This window comes from Lolium perenne, chromosome 4 (genome assembly GCF_019359855.2).
Source record: "Lolium perenne isolate Kyuss_39 chromosome 4, Kyuss_2.0, whole genome shotgun sequence".
In the NCBI taxonomy this organism is placed as follows: Eukaryota; Viridiplantae; Streptophyta; class Magnoliopsida; order Poales; family Poaceae; genus Lolium; species Lolium perenne.
In genome coordinates, this window is record NC_067247.2 from 296,991,679 (window position 1) to 297,013,548 (window position 21,870).

Consider the following 21,870-nt stretch of genomic DNA (forward strand, 5'->3'; position numbering starts at 1 on the left):
TGGCCCGGTTTCTAGCCCAGCGTGACCGGCCGTCTGACCGGATGGCCCGGTTCAAACCGGCCCCTGGCCCGGTGCCATCCGGGCACGATCGAGTCAGCTGTTCAGCTGGGGCCGGGCACTAGCCCGGTCGACCGGGCTGTGGACCGGATGGTCTGGTTCGTGGCCCGATCGGGCCCTGAACCGGATGGCCCGGTCCCAGGCCCGGTTGACCGGCCTCCTCGACGGCTGACTCAGCCCAACTTTTCCCCAACGGTTATATTTGCTCTTGGGCTATAAATAGCCCTTCTTCCACCTTGGGCTGCGTAGTTCTTCCCCTTTCTTCACCTCCATTGTTGCTCTTGGAAGAACTTGCTCTCCCCTTTGATTCCTCCCATAGTTCTTGCTAATTCTTGAGGGATCTAAGAGAGGAGATCTAGATCTACACTTCCACCAATCAATTTCTTCTCTAAGTGAGGGGAACTCTTGGGATCTAGATCTTGGAGTCTTTTGTTGACTTTCCCCATTGTTCTTCCTCTCCAATCTCATCCTAGCATTTGTTGTTTGGGTGGGATTTGAGAGTGAAGGATTTGAACACCTCTAGTGTTCTTGCTTTGCATCATTGCATAGTGTTGAGCTCTCCACCACGATTTGTTCGAGTGAGAGACCGTGAGCTTGTTACTCTTGGAGGGAGACCTCCTAGTTGGCTTGGTGGTTGGTGCTCCGGTGATCTCTTCAAGAAGATTGTGAAGAGGCCCGGGCTTCTCCTTCGTGGAGCTTGTGAAGTGGTTGTGGAGCTTGCCATCTCCGGAGCGGAGGAAAAGCTAACCATAAGGAAAGGGCCATTATCCTTCGTGGGTGTGGTTCGGAGAATAGGGTGAGCCTTCGTGGCGCGGGGAATCCTTCGTGGGACCTCCACTCCTCCAAACGTGACGTACCTTGTTGCAAAGCAAGGGAACACGGGAATACATCCTCGTCTCCGCGTGCCTCGGTTACTTCTATACCCGAGCTCTCTTTCCTTGTGATAGCCATCGTGCTTGAAGTACATATATCTTGCTATCACTTGTGCTACATATATCTTGTGCCTATCTTGCTTAGCTCTAGTTGCTATTGTTACACCTAGTTGAGCTTAGCATATTTAGGGTTTGTGCTTGTAAACTAAACGATAGTTTAATTCCGCATTCATACAAGACAAATCCGCAAGAGTTTGTAATTGCCTATTCACCCCCCCCCCCCCCCCCCCCCCCCTCTAGGCGACATCTCGATCTTTCAAGAGGCAGCAGCGCCTCCGTGCGCCGCCGCAGCCACGGGTGGCTCCGGACCCCCACTCGCCGTGGGAGGAGGCCCTGTGGTCTCCGTGGCCGGAGTCCCCGGCGCGGTCGAGCCACAACAGTGCCTCGCCGCCCGGGGACGTCGACGACGTCGCCGACGACGCCCACAGGGGCTAGGCGGCGCACCGGCGGCCACCGCGCCGCCGACCAAACCCTAGAGGGTTTTTTAATTTTAGTTTAAATTTTAGTTTAAATTTAAAAGCCCATATAGGGCTTCTTTTGTTAGTTTTATTTGCCCTATGCCCAAAATAGGGCATATGTTTAATATAATTTCGTTTAAATTCGTATTTTTTTTGTTTTCCTGTTTCTACGTTTTTTGCGATGCGTCCGCGCGTTGGCGCAACGCGCGACCCAAACGGACACGCGGACGCGGACCGCTGTCCGCTTGGCCACCCAAACGGCCCAAAACGGACGGCCTAGCGCGTCCGTTTGGGTCGCGCGGTTGGAGATGAGTTCCGTAAGAGGCACCATGCCTAACACGCTAGGAGAGGAACATTGAAATTTTCAATGTCTCGGAAACCCATGATAAATCTGAAAGGCCAGTTGGATGAAATACTGCAGCATAAGAAAAAATGTGGCATAAAATGTGGAAGGGAGGTGCAGAGTGACCATAAGCTATGCAAAGTGCTAGGAGAGACCATAAGCTATGTCAAGTGATAAATGGATTGAGAAAGGACCGACTTGAAAAGGGAGGTCCAGAATGTGGCCATCTGTTCATTACAAAGTTCCCATTCCACGTAGGAATTTGCTGGACTGCTTGTTTTCAAGATGTTGAAAGCCACAGAAATGGGGAATCGTCTGGTGAAACTGAAGCAACTAGTTACACATGTAAGATTTAGGGCAGGCGAGCACATAATGCCTGTATGTGCACAGAGAATGCAGACGGCACATAGTAATCATACCATGCAAGTTTCAAGGCAGGAAAGCACGTAATGCCCAGCAAGCTTTTTTTCTTTATCTTTATGCACAAACAAGCAGAGTTGATAACTAGAAACAAGTCGACTGAATAAACTGAAGGATCGAGTTGTTATGAATCGCTAAAAACAGACCCCTCCAATTTATGAATCAGGAACTACCAGATTCTCTAATGATAGGACAATACCCTTATCAAACTGAAACAGAAACGAGTAAATCACAAAGAAAATTTGGCACCATGGCCCTAGACAACTAGTCATGGTAAGCAAGCACTATGAACTGAGTTCAAACAGATGACAAGTGTACTCTTTCGAAAATTGCTAGATCCCATCAACACTTCAACAAAACCTATCTACTTATAATATTTGTACTGTCCGGATCTTGCCTTCCGTTTCTTTACCAAGATCTATACCAGCCGCCTACCATGCCACATGAACTAAGGATGAAAAAGAAAAGATCGTTACAGAACATTTTCCCAATAACACTAGATCATCAATAGTTCTGTAACAGCATAGCAAAACCCCTCCAGTGGCTGATCAAATGCAGTTCTACACTCCATGGGGCAAAAGAATTTTGAGCCTGATCTGCATACAAGGGAGGACACAGATTCAATAATAGGTACACATTGACACAGCAAACCTCGTAAATGCATGTGTTGCAGCAATTTAGTTATTGCGAACACAACGCTAGAAGAACAGAGAGAACACAAAGAACAGAAATAAGCTACTCAAATAGGGATTCAGATAGGTTTGTTAAATGCTCTCATTGCTCATGTGAACATTTTCTCCGATCATCTCATTATCTACTTGGGCTAAGCACTGGACAAAGAGTGCCAGGCATAAAATCTCTAGTTTTGCGTCTGACTATCGCCTATCTCGCATAAGTACACACCTATCACCACTTAAGGTTAGGTGATCTGCACATGGGCACATGTCAGCACACACCTATCAACGGTTTAATTATAAATGGCAAAATACTTTCCAGTAGTATGATTGATTGATTGTATCTAGTGTTTCATATCTGATTTTCTAACAGTAATAAAACTAATGCATGATCAAAAAACTTGGATGATTTTGATATTGATTGCCATACCAAGGGGGTTTCTTTAGGGGTGTTTGGGGTTTCTAACAGTAAGCTGTTTGGGGTTTCTTTAGGGGTGGTGGGGGTGCAGAAACAGGAACAGCTGGTTACAATTTTCGCCCAGCAACCAGCCAAACCGAGTCCCCCTTTTACTTTTTTTAGCCCTTTTTTAGCCCTTGTATTTCAATTATAATACTCCCTCCGGTTCAAAATAATTGTCAAAAATGAACGTATCTAGACATGTTTTAGCGCATAGATACATCCATTTTTGGGCAATTATTTTGAACGAGAGGGAGTAAGTTTTTAAGTGTTTGGAATCCAACTGACAAGACATAACACACATCAGAAACACCTTCAGCACCCTCGTTGTTGGCTGTCCAGTAATTTCATTCACATGTAAAGTAAGGCAATCTGAAGTCATTCATGGAAAGCAAGACAGTAAAGAACAAGTTCCAAGTAAATTACAAGATTGAACAAGTGAACAACCATGGCTGGCAACAATAACTGGGAAACCCCACAACAATCATCCAATCGGATGTCGTTTGCATTTTGAAGTAAGACAGAATAAAACTAACCCTCTAGAAAACCATTCTCTATGTAGGACTATCAACTATAAAACATAGGATACGAAATGGAACTTCATGGATCATAGTTGTGTTGGCTAATGGTGTACTATTGAATCAGATGTGCCAACTAAAGTCTTGTTCACTACAAATCAGTGAACGGATGTTGTTTGCATTTTGAAGGAAGACAGAATAAAACTGACCCTCCAAAAAACCAATCTCTATGTAGGGGATTATCAACTATAAAACATAGCATACAAAATGGATTCATGAACTCATAGGTCTGTGGTTTGCTATTGAAACAGATGTGCCCACTAAATTCTTGTTCACTACTACGAATCAATACTTCTATAGTAGTAACTGATAACAGCAAGCTATAATCAGCATGATCTAGGGAATCTGTGCAAGCATACCTTTCATAACATATGGACAGCATCAAAAGATGACGAGCAGCGAGAAGAGCATGTAGACGAGCCAGCAGGCGTAGGCAATGAGCCCCCTGTGCTCGTCGCCGCTGGATGCGAGCTCCGCTAGCAGCCTGGTGCAGACCCTGGTTGACCAGAGCACGAAGCCCATGCCGACCCCGAAGATGAGGCCGCCGCCCCGCGGCAGGAAGAGTGAGACCGCGGAGAAGATGACCATGGGGAGCATGCAGTAGCCGACGAGGCTGACGCACCTGTAGAGGTCGAGGTCGCCGCGGCGGCCGCCGGAGAGCATGGAGAAGACGAAGTAGAGGAAGAGCGAGGCGACGGTGACCCAGCCGAGGACGATCCCGAAGTGGAACTTGCCGGCGAGGAGCTGGAAGAGGCCGAAGGAGAGGAGGAAGAGGAAGGGGCCGGAGAGGTCGGCGTCGGCGTGGAGGGAGGTGTCGGCGGAGCGGAGCGGGTGGAGGATGGAGAGCGTCTTCCGCCAGATCTGGCGCGTGTTGATGCCGAGCTCCTCGAGGAGCGGCGGCTCGTCCTCGAAGGAGGCGCCGGAGCCGCCGATGGGCGCGCCGGCGAAGAGGGGCGGGGTAGAGTTGGAGGGGGCGGGGCCGATGTCGAAGGACATGAAGGGGAGCGGGTTGGCGGCGGAGGAGGTGGAGGGGCGGGGCGGCGCGAAGGCGGGCGGTGGGGAGGCGCCCGTCCCGGGGATGGGGTGGCGGCGGTGCGTGGGGGAGGAGGAGTTGTTGAAGACCACCGGCGGCACGGGGAACTGCTTCGCCATGGCCGCGGCGACGGCGAGGGTTTCGAGATCTGGGTGGGGAGCTGGGAGATCGGGAGTTGGGTTTTGGGCTGTGCGAGCGAGGAAGAGGAAGATGGGAGGAATCGGGGGTGCCCAACTGCAGGATGAGGATTCCGTCCGGCCTTCCGGGTGACCAACGCAACCCTGTGTGCTTTTCCTTCGGTTTTCGGCGTCTTCTCTTTTGGCTTGGAGCCTTGGACTGTGTTTTTTTTTTTTTTTTTTTTTTTTTTTTTTTTTTGCGTGCCTCGTGATTAAGCAAAGGGGCTGCACGTTGCTTCGGTGTCAAGGTTCTCATCTCTCTTCCATCTAAAAACAATTCTCATCTCTCGAACTCAAAAACAGGAAAGACTCAGGGAGAGGTCTTCCATCAAATTGCTTGGCACTAATGTAATACCCTCCTCGAAACAAGCTTTCGTTTCGATATATTAATATAGCAACCATATCGATACGAAGTTCGAAACTTAAAAATACTGGAGCAACAACACAAATGCCCAAAAGAAAAAGAAATTAAGGCAAAGGCGAAGCACCGAGACAATGATGACTCTCAACTGTTGCGTCCTCCGTCTATGGCCTACCACGCTCCAAGCCTCGAGGCGGCCCGTACCAAGCAGCACCTCCAAGAAGGAAAACACCGTCCACACGACGATGCTGCCCTAATTAGACCGGTCCTAGGGTTTCCCCTGGTACGTAGAGTGCAGTGGACAGGATATTTCCACGACGCCCTCCAGGAGGAAGCAATGGTGCCATGCGAAGGCGGCACCATGTTAGGGCTAGACAAGCTAACATGGATTTCTCCTGCCCCCGTCCAAAAAAGCCACTAGGACCCCGGAGCACCAGCACCTAGCTTCGTCACCCACCAACATGCACCACCACGATCTTGTAGCCGCCATCATCAGGCGCTTCGCAACATGGCTTGCAACCTAAACAATAAAGGCACATGACATAATCGAGGCAAGAAACAATAGCCTCGCTGGAGGAACCCACTCCACCGCCGAGAGGCAGTCATTGGTCGAACATAGCAGCGGGAGCACACCAAGCCCCATCAGGCCCTGCCGGCCCTGGATGGGCACGTGAAGCTCCGGCAGCCCTGCTGCAATAGGCTGGTCACATATCCGCCGTCCCGGGACCTTGCCACATCATCTCCTCCACCGCCAGGATGCCCAGCCACCGAAGATCTCGGCCCGCCCGAGCCCATCTGGGGCCGGGGTACAATCCAAGGATGCTGGCGCCAGATTCAGTGCAACCACTCCATCTCTTCTTGCCGTTGTGGAATCTAAACAGATTTGTTTGAAGTATTTGTTTGGTCTAGTTGGTTATTAGTGAACATTTAGTTTCTTTACTCGGCTAAGATAGTTCTTTCCTTTGTAGCTTCATGTGCTTCTACTTTGGGATGGTATCTTCCTCGCCCTATCCCTAAGTTGCAGTTGGGTGATCCCGAGCTCAGACTACATGGAAGATCGAGGCAACGTTGTGTATGAGAAATGTTGTCAATTGACTAGGGATTTCACTCCTATTATATATGTGTGTCGTCCGCTTGAGCCGAAAAGGGTTGCTCATTTTGTTAGCTAGCTTAACAAGGAAAGATCTGCGAGTGCTTGGCACGATGATCTACAACCAATTTTCTTAACCCCGAACCTTGTTAGGTGATATGACAATTATTGCTAGCTAATGAAGCCCTATTGATATCTACGGAAAACACGGACCAACTGCGAACCCTACTAGCAAGCAAAGCGGTCAAGAGCTTCATTGGACTCTATTTCCTGGTCTTTGGTGTGTTTGCGGTGATACACTACTGGTCCAGCACTCCAAAGTCCAAACAGACAGATCTATCTACGCCAACTCGGAGACGTAGAATGAATTATGCAGTCCATGGAGCAGATCGACTTGAGGCCTAGGGCTGGGAGACGTAGAATGCAAGGCCCATACATGCTCTGCTCCGCCGCCAATGGCGCACACAGACACGAGGAGCACTCGCTATCAGCGGCTGCCGCTCGCTGTGATTAAATTTGAGCTGTGATGGATAGACATTTCACATGCACAGAAGCAGAGAAACAAGGGGACATACCTTCGTCCCATATTAGGGCTCCTTTGATTCATAGAACTTTTATAAGTATTGTATAGGATTCAAATTCTATGGAAGGTTTTCTATGGAAGTTGTTTGATTCGTAGGATCATATTTCAAAGGAACTAATCCCATAGAAATGTTCTAGTGTAAAATTTTCATAAGAAAAAAAATAGATCATAATTTATGGAAAGTTCCTTCACTCTAATCAAAGGTAACTCCTCTGCCTATAGGATTCAGGTAGACTCCTATCCTATGGATCAAAGGAGCCCTAATAGAGTTGCAGCATGGAGAACTTCAATGCACAAGCACAACCAGTAAGATTAACATAAACCAACCATTATGTTCAATAGTAAGATTAATATAAACCAGATCCCATATACATATTACGAAAGCTTAGGCTGCAGCAGCATCACCAGCAGTGCTGCAGGCCACGGAATCAGCAAGGATTCGCCCACATGCCTCACCACAGCCTACTTACTACACAAGTCTTATCATCACCATTGACCTTTTGGTGCTTGACACAAGACTAGTCACTCAAACAACACGGTTCGCTGTCAGGGACTGGGTAAAAAGAACACGACGAAACACACCTATTTACATGGATTCATTTATTCATCGTTGCAGTGATGAAACCACACGCGATATAAATATGTCTTGCTATTCACCGCTCAGCCAGAAGAGGCGCTATAGAACCCTAAGGTTGGTAAGGAATGACGCACAGAAGTCCAGGAAAAGCAGCTGAGGTCCAGTAATTCTCTGCATGTCCAGCAGGTACTTGTCATCCCTGGTCTTGTAAAGCTGAAGAAGATACAGAAAAAAAAACAAATTAATTGCTAAATACAAAGCATATAATAGTGCCATCTGGCTAATAGTAACACCTGAAGTATACCGACAGTAGGTTAAATATGCACACTATATGACAATGAAACAAACAGATGACTGAATGAAATAGGGGATATACTGGTCAACTTTTGCCACAGCGACAAGGTTATTTTTTCTAACAGGCCCAATTGCTGAAGACAATATTTAGTAGAAAATCAACTTTTTTTAATCTATTCTTGGAAGTCTGGAATAAAATTAAGTTAGTATTAGAAGGTAAAATTTCACACCTGGATTTCGAACTTGAGCACAGCAGGTAGCCTTCCATTTACGTCGCCATTATCCATGATGGTAGAGTCATCAATGAAGCTGTGGTTGGCATCTAACATATCACTAACCTGAGGAAACCCAGGGCACCACCTGCATTTCATGTTGTAATGTCCATTCTTCTTCCAGCAGACATTTAATTCTTGAAGTGACTTCAGAACCTCAATCATTATCTCACGTGGGTGAGCCCGGGACTGTTGGATAAGTGATGCATTAATTTAACAGATGAATATCACAACACAAAGAGAAGTAAAATGAGCAATGTGTAAGACCTGAAGACCCAGAGCCCATTTTCTTTCAACTGGATAATATGGCCGCAGGCCACTGCCATGAGAACCACTGCTTCCTGGAAGATACTGCCTGGAACTTGAACTTGCTGATTCCAATGAAGCAAGCAGATTATAACTCCTATCCTATAGTACCATCCATTCAGATAGTTAATAATGCTCAAACCTTTAATGAATTAAGCAAGGTCCATATGATGCAAATGTGGACTAACCGCTGATTGATGTTCTGCTCCCAGATAGCCACTAGTAGCTCGGAACCGATTGTCCAAGAGTAAGTAATATGCAACAGTTGCCTGGAAGCATTATCTAACGTTAATTATGAAATAATGGAATGTAATGAACCGCTGACTTTTGTTTTCATATACCTCATTTTGTAGCCTATTGCACAGTGATTCACACACATGGTCTTTGTCATATCCCAGGTTGATAACATCTTGAAGTGTATCTTCATCAATCTTCATAAATGGAAATATAGGAAATCAGCATATCATTGCAGTGAAAATGACATTAGAGAGTTCACTAGTAAAAGAACAAATTAATGCATAACAGCGGCCATTACAAGGATGTGCTACTTTTGCATCCTGTGAAGATACATTTTGAGCCACAACTTATGGCGATTGATTTTTATAATATTATGTAAGTTAAATATTATTATAAAATTATACCCATAAAAGCTATTTCATGACAAAAGTATCAAACTTAGTTGTTCCTGCGATCCATTCAAGTTCTGATATATATGTTTTTTGGAAAAGGAAAGTTCATTTATATATTGATTAGTGGATAAAGTTTGAAATGTTTTACAATGCACATATAAGATTATACCCATAAAAGCTACTTCATGACAGAAGTATCGAACTTAGTGTTCCTGCGATGCATCCAAGTTCTGATATATTTTTATTTTTTTTGGAATTGAGGTTCATTTATTTATTAATTGGTGGATAGAGTTTGAAATGTTTTACAGTGCCAGTGCAGATATGATATAGTCACTTAAAATGTGAAATAGATGAGATACCATTTTGGCTTGCTGTGCTGTGTCTGGTGGAGGCACTGCCAAGTAGCGAGGAAGGCGATACTGAAACCATGGATGCTCTCGGATTTCAGGAATTGTGATTCTCTTCATAGGATCAACAACAAGCATTCTTGGGATCAAATCCCTTGCAAGAGCAGATAAATGACTTGGAAGGATATAGATACCTCCCTGGAATACCAAACAGAGGGGATCAAATCTCCAGATCAAAAGAGTATGCTACAGTCCAGCCAAGGTCCAACTTAGTCTATATAGTATGTGCTGTCTCACCTTTATCTTTTTGAAGAGGTTGGGAATATTGTCATCATCAAATGGAAGAGTACCACAAAGAAGAGCATACAGGATAACTCCGCAGCTCCAAACATCAACCTCAGGTCCAGCATACAGTTTACCTGAGATAACCTGCGCAGGTAGAGATGCCAAGCTATTCAAAACAGACAGCGTGTAAAGAAGCATGGAGATAAAGACTCCAGGAATACCAATAGAAGAATACCTCTGGAGCAGCATAATTTGGACTCCCACAGCTCGTCTTCAAAAAATGTCCATCGTGCATGACATTACTCAACCCAAAGTCAGCAAGTTTAACATTATATTTGGAATCAAGTAACAGATTTTCTGGCTTTAGATCACGATGAACAACCATATTTCTGTGGCAGTACTCAACACCAGATATAATCTGCTCAAGAAATTTTAATAAAACCTAATGAGACAAAGCATAAATATGCATTCACTAGATCAGAAAGAAGAATTTATATTACTCATTTGCCTTCAAAAGGATATACCATTTCTAGATATGTTTTAAAACACAATATCATTTAAGTAGCGATACTAAGACCATATAGGCATCAAGACCACGCCATTTTTTAACCAGTTCAACTCAAGAGAAAAAAACAATGTGGCAACTGTCAGGAGCTAAAAAATAGTCAACAGGTGCAAACTGAGACAATTGACTATGGCATGCACAGTAAGCACATGAGGACCATGGATGAATGTGGATACTGGACAATTGGACAGCATGTTCATACATTTTGATTGTTCAAACATGTTGCTGCATGTTAATAAGAGCAAAAGGAGCACCTGCTGGAAAATTCGGCGAGCCTCATCTTCCTGTAGCCTGCCTTTTTCCACAATGCAGTCAAATAGCTCACCATACTTGCAATATTCCATCACAACAAATATGTCTGTAGGTGTGTAGATGACCTCATAAAGCCGGATGATATGGGGGTGAATAAACAACCTCAGTATCTTGATTTCTCTCTTTGCTGGAAGCAAGATATAAGAAAAACAAATAGAAATATAGCATTAGCCATTCAGCCTGTAAGGCAATTCCAGTTCCAGCTGCTAATATTACTAACTCAAAGCAACAACAGAAGGTGAACTTTCTTCTTAACCAAAACTGAATGTACCCTAGACTAATTGCAATTTATATCGACTAATGGATTGGGTGGAGAATCTGGAACACCACGCTCACAGGTTTGACCCTCTTAAAATCTTGAGCAAGCAAAGGATGAAAAGCAAAATCTAGAAAACAGTGGTTATTTGAAACAAGGAGACATACCCTTCTCTTCCATTTCCATAGTTCTCATTTGACGACGGTTGAGGATCTTTATAGCAACCTTGTGTCCTGTATGCTTGTGCTCTGCAATCTTCACTTTTCCAAATGTGCCAATACCTAATGTTCTGCCCAGATTGTAGTTCTTCAACGCGTCAGAATGCCCGCCTCCTCTAGTGCTCCCATCCATTTTGACTGTGGCAATTACGAAACAAGATAGATTATATACGTGATTCAGGAAACAACTTCATATTTCAGACAAAAGATTGATCACCCCTTTTAACTGGTAAAAAATTATCCTCAAGGTATGAGTTACGCTGAATATTTTTGATCGCGAATAATATGGAACATTTACAGTGTCACTGCCATCAACGTAATTTTGAGAATATCACCGTGAATAAAAGATGGTTGGCTAGATCACAGCATGCAGTTATTATTATTCTATTAAGACATCTGCGGCGAATATTAACTGCCACTTGGCTTTCCATCTTTGTATCTTTTTGTAACAATATATAATTCTTGAGCAATGATCAGCAACTAACAAGTACTCCCTCCAATCGGCTTTAATTGACGCTGTACCAGCTACTCGTATATGCATGCCACGCATGTACTCCGCGTCGATTAAAACGGATGGGAGGTAGTATCTTGTATCAAGCAGGATCATAGTCTATTAATTAACGTAAGAAACTGCATGCAAAGGTTTCTTAAAGAGGTTCCCTGGTACCACCATGACTACACATGTGTGGTAGAGATGGAAATAGATGTACTCCATCCGTCCCAAAAAGGATGTCCCCGATTTGTCTACATTCGGATGTATCTGATTTTAGACAAATTTTCGGGACGGACAGGGGGTGGTAACTACAAATGATACAATGAATGCATTTCACCAAACAGACCGAGCCGAAGCACGATAGTAGGGATCAATAAATGGCAGGTTCTGGTCGGTATAATTAGTTGTGTGCACAAATAAATAGATACTGTAATAATAAAGAGATATACTCCGTCCGTCCCGAAAAGGATGCCTGATTTGCCAGAATTCGGATGCATCTAAATGCAGACAAATTTTGGGCATATTATCTTCGGGACAGAGGAAGTGCTACAAATGATACAATGAATGCATTCACCAGACAGACGGAGCTGAAGCACGATGGTAGTAGGGATCAATAAATGGCAGGTTCTTGTCGTTATAATTAGTTGTGTGCACACACAAATAAATAAATAAATAAATAAATAAATAAACGCTGTGGTGAAATGATGCTGGCTTAGCACCAACACATGAATCTGCTAGTGTCTTGTCACCCGAAACGTGGAGGTATCGGAATCAGAATCAGAATCAGAATCTCCCGCACAGTAAATTTGGGGGGAAAAGTAGGATCGGCCGGCCGACCGATTATTAGGCGATAATCAAGGTCTATTACCAACAGGGAGAGGATGTTGGGCTACGGATCTGGGGCGAAAATCTCCCGGGAGAGACGGGAAGGGAGCGGGGGGGAGAGCAGATGACTAGTTGACACCGCTGATCAGGTGCTGCGCCCAGCGAAATGGGCACACAAACTAAATTCCCCAGCGGAATGGGCACAGAAACTAAATTCCCCAGCGAACGAAGCCGCGGATTCAGCTCGCGGTCCGCCCCGAACCTCGGCAGGCGGCGGCCGGAACCCAGAGCTCGCGCGATCCAGCCCCACGAGCAGCTAGTAGTACGGTACTACCCAATCATGAACAAGCAACAGCACGAACCCCAGCGAGCTAACCGAGAATCGCGGCAGCGAAGGGAAGGAAATCTAGGAGATTAGGAGGAGGATCGGCTGCCTTACCTGGCGAAGCACCCCGGGGGTCAACCGCGCAGGGTGGGGGTGGGGGTGGGGGAGGGGAAGCAGGCGACTCGGAGGAGACGAGGAGAGCACCGAGTGGAGGTTTGGGGAAGAGGGGGGAGGCTTTGGGGGTGGAGCTTGGTTTTAAGGCGAGTTGCCGGGGCCGGGGAAAGGGAGGGCCGTCACGCTTGCGTGTCGCCTCGGCCTCGCGCCGCTTGCCTTGCCTGCCCTCGCGGCTCCTCCTGGCTTTTCTTCGTTTGTCGTTTCCGCCGGCCGCTTCCCTCCCTCGCGGCCTCGCCCGTCGCTTTCCGTCGCATGTATCCCTCCGTAAGTCCGTCGCCGGTTGCGTGGCGTGCTTTTGGGTGGAGGGTGGTCGCCGGGGCGGAAAAGGGCGAGCGCGGTGACGCGGATCCGATGCCGCGAGGCGCGGCGCTGGACGGACGGAACGTGCGGTGACGGGACCGTTAGATTTGGGGGTTTGGCTGCGCGTGCGTGCGCACTGTTTTCTCACTGGATTTTGTTTCTTCACGCTGGCTGGCTGGCTGCCTTCGCGCCTGACACGCTGCTCTCCTCTATGCACGTGTTTCGTGTTTGCTTTCCGGTGGTGTCTCCCGGCCAGTGGCTCCCGACGGTGACGGTGACGGCCACACGGCGCAGGCGCTGCTCCACGGCGTGGCTGCTTTGGGCATGCGAGAGCATCTCCCCCTACCCGTCCCCTAAACGGCGTCAGGCAAACGTGCCGAAGGGGCAAAGCAACAAGCCGACCCACCGAACAACGAGTGGAGAAGAAACAATGTGGCCCACCGAACAACGAGTGGAAAAGCAATAATCTGACCCACCGAACAACGAGAGGAAAAGCAACAAGTTGACCCACCGAACAACGGGGGAGGAGGGGGAGGCAACAAGCTAACCCACCGAACAACGAGGGGGAAAGCAACAAACTGACCCACCGAAAAGCGAGGCAAAAAGCAATAAACTGACCCACCGAACAACGAGGGAGAAAGCAACAAACCGACCCACCGAACAACGGGGCAAAAGCAATAAACTGACCCACCGAACAACGAGGGGGGAAGCAACCAGATGACCCACCGAAAAACGTGGGGAAAAGCAACGAGATGACCCACCGAACAACGAGGGGGGAAGGCAACAAACCGACCCACCGAACAACGAGGGGGGAAGCACCAAACCGACCCACCGAACAACAGGGCAAAAGCAAGAAACTGACCCACCGAAAAAACGTGGGGAAAAGCAACGAGCGGACCCACCGAACAGCAAGGGGAGAAGCAACAAGATGACCCACCGAACCGGTCGTGATGACCATGTGGTAGAGCCAAAAGCGAGAGAAAAAGAACTAAAAGAGGACCAAATATTCGGCGCGTACATTGATGTCACCTTTCGCCATGGCGGTGGCCAGGATGACCAAGGCCAAGGTGTTTTTGGAAAAAAAAATTCCTCCCTTTATTGCGTAATAAACTTAGAATATTTTTTCGTGAATAACAGGAGCCATGTCGTGCAATATTAGGAGGGGACACATTTCGCGCAATATTAGTGGGAAGCAAAAAAAATACAACATCGCAAGCTGACCCACCGAACCATCCGCGATAATCAAGTGGTAGATCAAATAGAGGGAGAGAGATAGAGAGAGGTCAAAGAGGATAAAACCTTCGGCATGGAGGTTGATGTCACCATTCACGAGGGAGTTGGCCACCATTAGTGTTCTCACATGCTTTCGAAGATTTTTTAGTTCCACTCTTTACCGTGTGATAAAAGATCAAATTTCTTGGCTATAAAGAAGAAGATACACATATCACCATAGTAAATACATAACTTTTGTTCTCGATTGTTCCTGAGTTTTTTCACGAATAACATGAGTGTTCTCGTGCAATATTATCAGATAGCACATGTGGAGTAGAAGGAAATAAAAATTTATGTACGCCGGGGGTAAATGCAACAAGGTGACCAACCTAACAGGCCGTGATGACCATGTGGTAGAGCCAAAAGCAAGAGAGAAAGATGTAAAAAAAGGACAAAATCTTTGACGTGCAGGTTGATGTCACCTTTCCCCATGGAGGTGGCCATGATGGCTGAGGCCAAGGTTTTTTTTGGAAAAAATTATGTTCCTTCCTTTATTGTGTGACAAAGGCTTAATTTTCTTGCCTTGAAAGAACAGATACATAGCACCGGCGTAAATGTAGTGTTCTTTTATTTTAGTGTTCTTAGAAATTTTTTGTGAATAACAAGAGCCATATGTCATGCAATATTAGAAGGGAACATATCTCGCGCAATATTAGAGGGAAACAAAAAGTTATTTAAAACATGAGGAAAAAGAAACATGATGGCTCACTGAACCATTCATGATGATCAAATGGTAGAGCAAAGAGAGAAAGAGAGATGCAGGGAGAGAAGGGTAAAAAGGACAAAATCTTAGGCATGGAGGTTGAATTCATGATGATGTTGGGACTCCAAGTGCAGAGTCTTGTGTCAGCAGAGTATTTTCCCTATAATGGTGACTCGAGAGTTATATCGAACTCTCGGGAAACGGAAGTAAAGAGTTATTTACTTTGCCATGATATTGTTATGTTATTCTCCTCTCATGTGTGAGTAGATCCCATTGGTGTGGGAGATGTAGGGGATTGGTGAGATTTGGTGTGCCAATTTTTATTCCATCTATTTGTGAACTAATGTTTGAGATTATTACAAATATGAGTATGAAAGTTTATGTGCACCTAATATTGTTATCTAATTTAAGGGGCCAGATAGCATGATCTCAAGAACTCATAAATAGGAACTTGTTTGTTAGTGAATCGGTGACCCCCGAGTGACACAGCCGATATCAAAGAGGATCTAGTAATACTCGAGGAATCACAAGAAACCACCGAGCTTAAAGCTTTACTCTGGTCTAACCACCTTAATAGATGCACTGACCATGGCTTTGGTAACAGACAGAAGGATTATGGGAGGGAGATGAAATCAACCAAGAGGAGTCTTTCTCTCTTACGGGTTGTTTGCCTTCTTAGATATAAATATGAAGAATCATATTCACTTATCACATTTATTCCACCTGGCACATTCACTCTCACCATGAACTGAATCACCCCGTGCCTATTTTCCCACCCACGGAAACTCATTTATTTCCTATTAGTTGTTTACTTTATTGATGGGTGTAGAGTGTATGCGTTTAAGTTGAGCTCCAAGTGCAGATTTTGTAGATGTGGAAGACGAGTTTTCCCCACGAGGGTGACTCGAGGATAATATCAAACTTTCGGGGAACTGTGTGTTAAGGGTTTATCTTCTTATCCTTCTCTTATGAGACCTGCAAAAACAAAGCAAAATGTTTTGTGCTCTCAACCTCACCAAGTGGTTGTCAAGCACAAGGTGTGAGCAAAGATGTGAAAAAATAATAAATGCAAACAAGAAATAAATATGCAATGATATAAATGGTAATGCAATGGTAATGATATAGAACTACAGATGTACTGCAAGTTGGAGCACTTCATCGACTATACGTCTACTCAGATCTTGAGTTCGACATCGTTGTACACCTTCATCAATAGTGTTTCGTTCGGAACGTGATGCTTTCGGTATTCAAGGGTATGAACACCGAAACTCCTTTCTTACATTAGATCTGCATAGGATATATTCTGGCTATGTTTTTCCATCGGTAGGAGATTTTTTGTTTTTGCTACGGAACCCTACATTTTGAAGCAGCGGTGCATTTGCCAAATTGGAGCTGATTTCTATATTTATTTATATGGAATTGCTAAGCATAGAATTAAGTCGAGATTAACAGATTTGCATCACGATTTGTGCACCTGAGGAGTTATAATTGGAGTTGCAACTGATATTTTCAAGTTGCTCAAATATTTAAACCGCGTGTGAGTTGTAACTAAAAAATTGGTTCACATATAAAAAATATTCACTCGATAAAAAAATGTATTTATATAGTGCAAAACTATAGGAATGACATCACTTGACTAAGATTCTCACCGAGTGAGAATTAGCTACTGGCAGCTTGCCCATCTAAGGCTTGAGTTTTAATCTGGAAAATTCTGTTCAAATATGCAAAACATGCGTATGATACTTTTTTTTTGTAAATTCCAGACTTGCGTGTTTATTTCTGAACTATCTTTAAATGTTAACATCACATCGCTCTGTTGGTTAAAGCTAAAGTAATGCAGCGGTAACATCTATACGCCCCCTTCCCGTCAAAAAACATATATCGTACCACCGTAGGGTCAAGAAGGATCGGATGCCAACTAGTTATGTGACTTGTGTCAGTCAAATCAAGGTGGTTTGTTTGGCAATCGAAGCAAGTAGTTTTTGTTCTCAAAAAAAAAAAAAAGAAGCAAGTAGTTTCCAACTATTCCGACGGGTCGGTTTCACAGCTGGCTCCGTCTCAGTCAATCCTTGTCATCCATGACCATGATCTAGGCCTGCCGCTGCATACCATGGCGAGGCCGCGACGGCTTCCACGACCAACTCTGTGTACCTCGCGCCGATCCTACAGCCCGCGGCGTTGGCGATTCCTGTCGAAGTGTCGAGCTGACGGACTTGAGCTTTCCGTGGTGCACCATTGCTCCTGCTCTGCCGTCAAACTTCTTCATCTTGTTATCTTCTTTCTCGGTTTGCCGGCCTTGCACATCGCAATCACAGAGTCGCCCATCGCAATCACAGAGTTCTTTTTTGTCGAGGAACTCACTTCTACTCATATGAACAACTGTGAGTTATATAAATTATTATGATACGATAATTCATATGATATGTACTACTACAAGGTTTGGAACTTCTGAAAATAAAAAGTCGGGGGCATACACTTCATCAATTGACACGACTAGTTCATGATATATCAAGAGAGAGTATTCACACGGCCATAGGCAGAACTCTGCTTACGACCTTCATGTCAACATGAAACCCAAAGGTCTGGTTGATATCCATATCAACCAACAAGACCACACCACTCGAACCATTATGCTAAGCAAACACACGCTGTAAACACTAAGTAAGACTGAAAAGCCCACAAAGATCATCACAGTACGATGATCATTACCCATAAAAAAGCAGAGCAAACTAAGCAAGTGGGAGCTCCAAACTAGCTAACCCACAGCATACACACCAAATCAAGCTAACAACCATTTAACTTCATATTAACAAAGCTCATTGGGGTTGTCGTGACTCCAGCTCCTGCAGCTAATGGATCTGAAAAGAATGAAACGTTTGCTCCGAGTTATATTTCTAAAATATAGTGTCATTGTTGCCTGAACTGTAAAGAAGGTTCACGATTGCGTAAACTGTGAAATAATCTTTTTATTCGAAAGTTCTAAGACAAAAGAATTATTCTACTTTGGTTCATTATTTAACAACATGAATAGTTGTTTGGCCAGAAAACAAACTGTAATTATATTCGTGTATTGAGAGAAAACAGTAACCATTTTTTTTCCAAAGATGCTTAAAATAACTATTGAGATGCTCGACGAATTGATGTACTGCCGTTGTAAAGAGGTTTGCGATTTGTAGCACTAGAATCATGCAATGGCAAGCTGGCAGCACTCAAGCAAGATACACTAGGTACATGGATAAGCACGTCCTATGTAAGTATGGAACTATAGGTCTATTACTATTCACTAGTTTTGCAACAGCAGAAGATAGTGGAAGCAGAATTATAAGTTCATTAACGCACCTCACCAACTGCAGCATGCTCCCCATGTTCTTTCAGTTCCAGCGGTTCAACTGTGTGGTGCTCTAGTTAGAACATAGCTAATCTTAATGACCAAGTCAAAGAGAAAGCTCTGCACATGTTAAGTTACCTAAGGCATAGCAGCCAGATTCGCCTTCTTGAATCACTTTACTCGAATCACCAGCTCCAGCTGTACCATTATGCTCCCCATCAGAGCAGCCACCCGATGCCATCCTCTTTGAAGACTGCCCTCTGGTGGAGGACTTCTTGTAAGAAGGGCAACTGGAAGTGAGTCTCTTCAGTGTGGCACTGCCATACGGAGACTTCTTGTCAAAAGGGCTACCGGATGATAAGCGCTTTGCAGATAACCTCCTTGCAGAGGGGGACAGTTTATCTAAATGGCTCTGTGATGAGAGCCGTCTTTCAGGCGATCCACTTGCTGCAGGGGATTCCTTCGAGCTCAACTTATTGATGGAGGAGCGGCAGGCTGATTGGATGATTTCATCCTCACAAGGAACCTCCACACCAACATCCTTTTCGAGAACAGAATGCTTTTTCACTAGCCGGTCTACAATGACAGCTTCACAATCATCAAATTCAAAACTTTCATCGAGCTTCCTTTCAAAGCTCGGTTGATCTGTTTGTTCCTCTCCTTGTTTGACAACATTTACTTCTACCATGTCAACTTCACCAGCACAATCACAATCCGAGCATTCATGCACAAGTGTGAGAGCATCAAGCTTGCTGTCAACTGTCTCAAGTGTATCCAACTTTTCAGACGCATCAATGTCAAACTTTGGCTGGTTGACGGCCATGCCATGGGCAAGGCTAAGCTCGTCAAATAGAGGGGTCAGAGTGCTAGCACTCTCATGGCGGACCACGTAGTTCCTGAGCTCACCCTGGATCCTGTGTAATGGCTGCCCAAAAAAATAAACACATGTTTATTGTCAGTAAGAAGTAAGAAAATCAACTTTGAGTACTAGCACTAATCATGCAGCCAGTGTACAGTACAAAATGAAAGAAGCCCATATTGTTGATGCTCATGCTCGACAGTTGGCTATCGTAACACAAATCACAAAATAAATCAACCTCTTCAACTGAAAGTACTAATACTTTTCCAGGTCGAAAGGAACAACTAACTCTTAAAATTGCACATCAGAGTTGAAATGTTTGGCACGGCTGTCAGATAAAATGTTCGGCAAGACTGTCGTTTGAAGTCTTACCTGAGCTTGGCATTCAAACGCAAGGCGAAAGAAGGCCGCAGAGACACCGTGCTTGCCAACAGACTCGGCGAGACGGATGTGCGCCAGCCAGTAGTCGGCAGACTCGAGCGGGTGAAGCGTGCAGCTGCTGCAGTTCTGAGCGCTAAAGAAGGGCGTCTCCGGAACCGCAACCTTGGCCGGCCCCTTCTCCAGGGCCTTCACACGCACCATCGGGGTGTGCCCAGCAGTGGCGTCTTCGGTGGAAGCCTTGTTGACCTTGTTCCCGCTTCCAGGGGCCGGGGCGGCCGCCGGGTCATCCTGGAAGCTCACCTTGTGGCTCTTCTTCTTGGGTTTCGCGTCCGGGTCCGGGCCTGGGAGAGCTTTCTTCAGGGGCTTTGCTGCGGGACGAGACGGCCTGGCCGCCCTGGTCGGATTCGGGGGTGACTGCTTCGAAGGCTTCTGCGCGGGCGGCGGCGGCGGCGACGCCTTCACAGGCTTCTGCGGAGGGGGCGGCGACACCTTTGCAGGCGCCTGCTTCTCAGCCAGCGAGTTGCTGCTCCGGACGGTGCCAAAAACGCGCCGTGTCCTAAAGCCAACCAACATAATAATAATCTCAGTAAGCAAAACGAGCAGGCTTACGCTTACGCGCAAATAGCAAATCTAGAGACGCAGGCAGCGGTCCTTACCGTGGCTGGGGAGCGGCCGGCGCGGAGACGCCGGCGGGCGAGGACTTCTTGGCCACAGTCTTCCCGCGCGCGGTGGCGACGGTCTTGGGCTTCGGCGGCGCCGCGCTCTTGGCCGGCGCGGCGGCCGGCCGCCGCTTCGCTGTAAAGAGAATCGGCCCCCGGAATTGGTACGCAGGGGTGGGATCTTGAAGGGAGTGGGACGGGGCCGGGTTCTTACCTCGGAAGGGGGTGGGGTGGGGATCCATGGCCGCGGCGTACGGGGAGGGAGGAGGAGGTCGAGGAGCGGGCGGTGGATGGATGGGAATGGCGGAGAGGAGATGCGGGGGAGCGGGCGGTGCTGGGGTTGATGGAAACTTGCGAGATGGGGAAAGTGGGGAGGTGGGGGGAGTTGCCGTTGGAGAATGGTGTGTTCGAAATATTTTGAACTGGCTTTCCCTTCCGCTCCGACAGACGGGCGGTTGTTTCGCTGGGCTTATATAGTCGGGCTTTACCATCAGAATGATGGGATGCCCGTTTTGGGGTCCATCAAACTGACCATGTAACACTCAAAGATGTCGGAGGTTTTGGCTCTAGCTGCTGATCTTCAGCTCACACATATTAAAGTAGCCACAACTGCTTGGAGGTGATTACTAGCCTCGATGGTAATTATATGAGAAGATTCAGTTAGGTTCTCCGTGAAATCAAGGCGAGATGCGAATGATTTGTAACACCGAAGCCATAGTTTAGCTCAGTCTTTAGTTTCTCTTGATACTGGCATCATCGCTGGCTTGGTAGATTGCCAGATGAGCATTGTATCCATATGAACTTAATCAATGAATAAAGTGGCCAGTGTTTCCGTAAAAAAACAATCAAACTGGTGAGTATCACTTCGAAATCGTTAAAAAAAAGGTTGTCCTTTCACAAAGGTAGAGGCACACGAAACGTATTGCAAACGGGTGCTAGGAAATTAACCGAAAGTCATCTCCGCAGGTGATAATTATCGTAAGGGGAAAAGAAGTAGGATGAGGGATGAGAGAGAAGGCTATGAAAGGGAAAGGGGTGGGTCATCTAAGTTTTTTCTTTCTTTCTTTTCGTAATTTGATTTTTCAAAACAAAATATCTTGAAAACCGTTTATCCAAATTACAAATCATTTTCACTTTTTTGGATTTTCATGCCACTATCTTTAAAAGTAGACTCTTAATGTTTAGTAGCCAAGTTCAAGAATTATTTTAGTTTAGAGCTGTACCAGAGTTGCCTCAAAGTGTGGTCATTTTTACACGTCATTTCAGTTACAGTTATGCAACAAATTTTAGTACTAGATCCGTTTCTAAATATAAATTCTATAATTTTT

At 45.8% G+C, this 21,870-nt stretch overlaps 3 protein-coding genes across 3 annotated transcripts; all 3 read right to left on the reverse strand.

The window, feature by feature from the left end:
- Nucleotides 1-2,502: 2,502 nt before the first annotated feature.
- Nucleotides 2,503-5,237, reverse strand: LOC127295850 (uncharacterized). The gene is made up of 2 exons (XM_051325848.2): nt 4,279-5,237; nt 2,503-2,806 (listed from the first exon to the last, which is right to left on the reverse strand). The coding sequence occupies exon 1, from the start codon at nt 5,069-5,071 to the stop codon at nt 4,301-4,303; it is 771 nt and encodes a 256-aa protein (XP_051181808.1). The 5' UTR covers nt 5,072-5,237; the 3' UTR covers nt 2,503-2,806; nt 4,279-4,300.
- A 2,237-nt stretch (nt 5,238-7,474) lies between these two features.
- On the reverse strand, nt 7,475-13,102 carry LOC127295851 (serine/threonine protein kinase OSK4). The gene is made up of 11 exons (XM_051325849.2): nt 12,981-13,102; nt 11,173-11,361; nt 10,692-10,876; nt 10,108-10,290; nt 9,885-10,016; nt 9,600-9,785; nt 8,953-9,042; nt 8,800-8,880; nt 8,573-8,713; nt 8,264-8,494; nt 7,475-7,952 (listed from the first exon to the last, which is right to left on the reverse strand). Exons 2-11 carry the CDS (start codon nt 11,354-11,356, stop codon nt 7,839-7,841), a joined length of 1,527 nt encoding a protein of 508 aa, XP_051181809.1. The 5' UTR covers nt 11,357-11,361; nt 12,981-13,102; the 3' UTR covers nt 7,475-7,838.
- A 4,689-nt stretch (nt 13,103-17,791) lies between these two features.
- LOC127295852 (uncharacterized) lies at nt 17,792-20,974 on the reverse strand. The gene is made up of 6 exons (XM_051325850.2): nt 20,757-20,974; nt 20,540-20,678; nt 19,875-20,439; nt 18,782-19,568; nt 18,655-18,704; nt 17,792-18,173 (listed from the first exon to the last, which is right to left on the reverse strand). The coding sequence occupies exons 1-6, from the start codon at nt 20,782-20,784 to the stop codon at nt 18,165-18,167; spliced, it is 1,578 nt and encodes a 525-aa protein (XP_051181810.1). The 5' UTR covers nt 20,785-20,974; the 3' UTR covers nt 17,792-18,164.
- Between the last annotated feature and the right edge of the window lie 896 nt (nt 20,975-21,870).

Excerpts from the sequence above, each read along its gene's own strand:
- LOC127295850 (XM_051325848.2), bottom strand. The coding sequence starts at position 5,071 with ATGGCGAAGCAGTTCCCCGTGCCGCCGGTGGTCTTCAACAACTCCTCC.
- LOC127295851 (XM_051325849.2), bottom strand. The coding sequence starts at position 11,356 with ATGGATGGGAGCACTAGAGGAGGCGGGCATTCTGACGCGTTGAAGAAC. Across the intron at positions 10,291-10,691 it reads CTCGCCGAATTTTCCAGCAG|ATTATATCTGGTGTTGAGTA; the intron begins GTGCTCCTTTTG and ends TTTCTTGAGCAG. Across the intron at positions 8,495-8,572 it reads AATGGGCTCTGGGTCTTCAG|TCCCGGGCTCACCCACGTGA; the intron begins GTCTTACACATT and ends CTTATCCAACAG.
- LOC127295852 (XM_051325850.2), bottom strand. The coding sequence starts at position 20,784 with ATGGATCCCCACCCCACCCCCTTCCGAG. Across the intron at positions 20,440-20,539 it reads CCGGCCGCTCCCCAGCCACG|GACACGGCGCGTTTTTGGCA; the intron begins GTAAGGACCGCT and ends GGTTGGCTTTAG. Across the intron at positions 18,705-18,781 it reads ATCTGGCTGCTATGCCTTAG|TTGAACCGCTGGAACTGAAA; the intron begins GTAACTTAACAT and ends AGCACCACACAG.